Source organism: Mesocricetus auratus, unplaced genomic scaffold, assembly GCF_017639785.1.
Source record: "Mesocricetus auratus isolate SY011 unplaced genomic scaffold, BCM_Maur_2.0 Super-Scaffold_100003, whole genome shotgun sequence".
Classification (NCBI taxonomy): Eukaryota; Metazoa; Chordata; class Mammalia; order Rodentia; family Cricetidae; genus Mesocricetus; species Mesocricetus auratus.
In genome coordinates, this window is record NW_024429188.1 from 25,553,581 (window position 1) to 25,554,866 (window position 1,286).

Genomic DNA, 1,286 nt, shown 5'->3' on the forward strand with positions numbered 1-1,286 from the left:
TGGCTTATTAGGCTGCTAGTAAGTGTTGCCACAGAGCCAGCCCTTCTGAGTTTGGTCACAACACATTCCCTGCAGGAGATTTCCTGGTCAAAGTCCCACGTGCTCAAACTAATGCTTCTCTCTTGGTACTGTTCTGAGAGGGGACAATCTACCAGGTTTAAAGATCCCATCCTCCTGATGCCATGTGTTTCTTTGTATTGCCAGGTGATAAGTGTCACTGTTATAATGGTCAGCAGGCGTGCCAGCCAGCAGCTAGGAGGCTTTGCTGAGGCCACAATAGCATGGATCCTTTGCAATGTCTCTATGAACCTCCCTCAATGGCGAGTGTGGTATTTCCAAGAGCCCATGGATTCCAAGCTCAGCCTAACTTTAGTGGGGATGTGGAGAACCTGTGTGTATCACGAGGAAAGCAATTCCAACATTTTAAGAGTATGTTACCAATATACCTACCAGGACAATTTCATTCCTTTGGATATTTGTGTTGCTCAACACCAACTGATCTCGACTGTTTCTGTCATTGTTGCTCTTTGGAAATTGTGCTCAGGGAACCTCCGGAAGAAAGTAATCTACAATCCATTCTTCTTCCACAGGATTATTAACACAATTTCTAGCATCTTAGTCTTCATTTCCCTCCTGTATAATTATTTATCTATATTTCACAAGGATAGGATTGCCTTACCCCCATCTTTCCAAACACCCTCCTTCCCAGAAACCCAGAAAGCTGGCACTGCTGTGGGAATGACAACTCTTTCTTCTGTCTTATTTTTAGTGGGTGGCACAATTTCCCTTTGTTTCACACTTCCCCTGCATTCCCGATACATTCTAGTATTCAAAACAATTTTTCCAACTAACATAAACTTGAAAATCCAAAATTGGAAGGAATAATCGAGTGCAAACTTGTACAGCAACTTTGGAAATCAGTATCGAGAGTCCTCAGGAAAATGGGAATCAGTCTACCACAAGACCCAGCAATTCCACTCTTAGGCATATACCCAAAAGATGCCCATTTACACAACAAGGATGTCTGTTCCACTATGTTCATAGCAGCATTATTTGTAATAGCAAGATACTGGAAGCAGCCTAGATGCCCAACAACTGAAGAGTGGATAGAGAAAATGTGGTATATTTACACTACTCAGTGGAAAAAAACAATGGAATATTGAAATTTGCAGGCAAATGGACAGCACTAGAGGAAACTATCCTGAGTGAAGTAATCCAGACACGAAAAGACAAACATGGTATGTACTCACTCATATATGGATTTTAGACATGGATCAGGGGAATGT

General features: G+C 42.0%; 1 protein-coding gene across 1 annotated transcript; it reads left to right on the forward strand.

Moving 5' to 3' along the window:
* Positions 1 to 225: 225 nt before the first annotated feature.
* Positions 226 to 885, forward strand: LOC101823209 (claudin-34-like). Its single transcript, XM_005078026.1, has one exon. It carries the CDS (start codon positions 226 to 228, stop codon positions 883 to 885), a length of 660 nt encoding a protein of 219 aa, XP_005078083.1.
* The last annotated feature ends 401 nt before the right edge of the window (positions 886 to 1,286 follow it).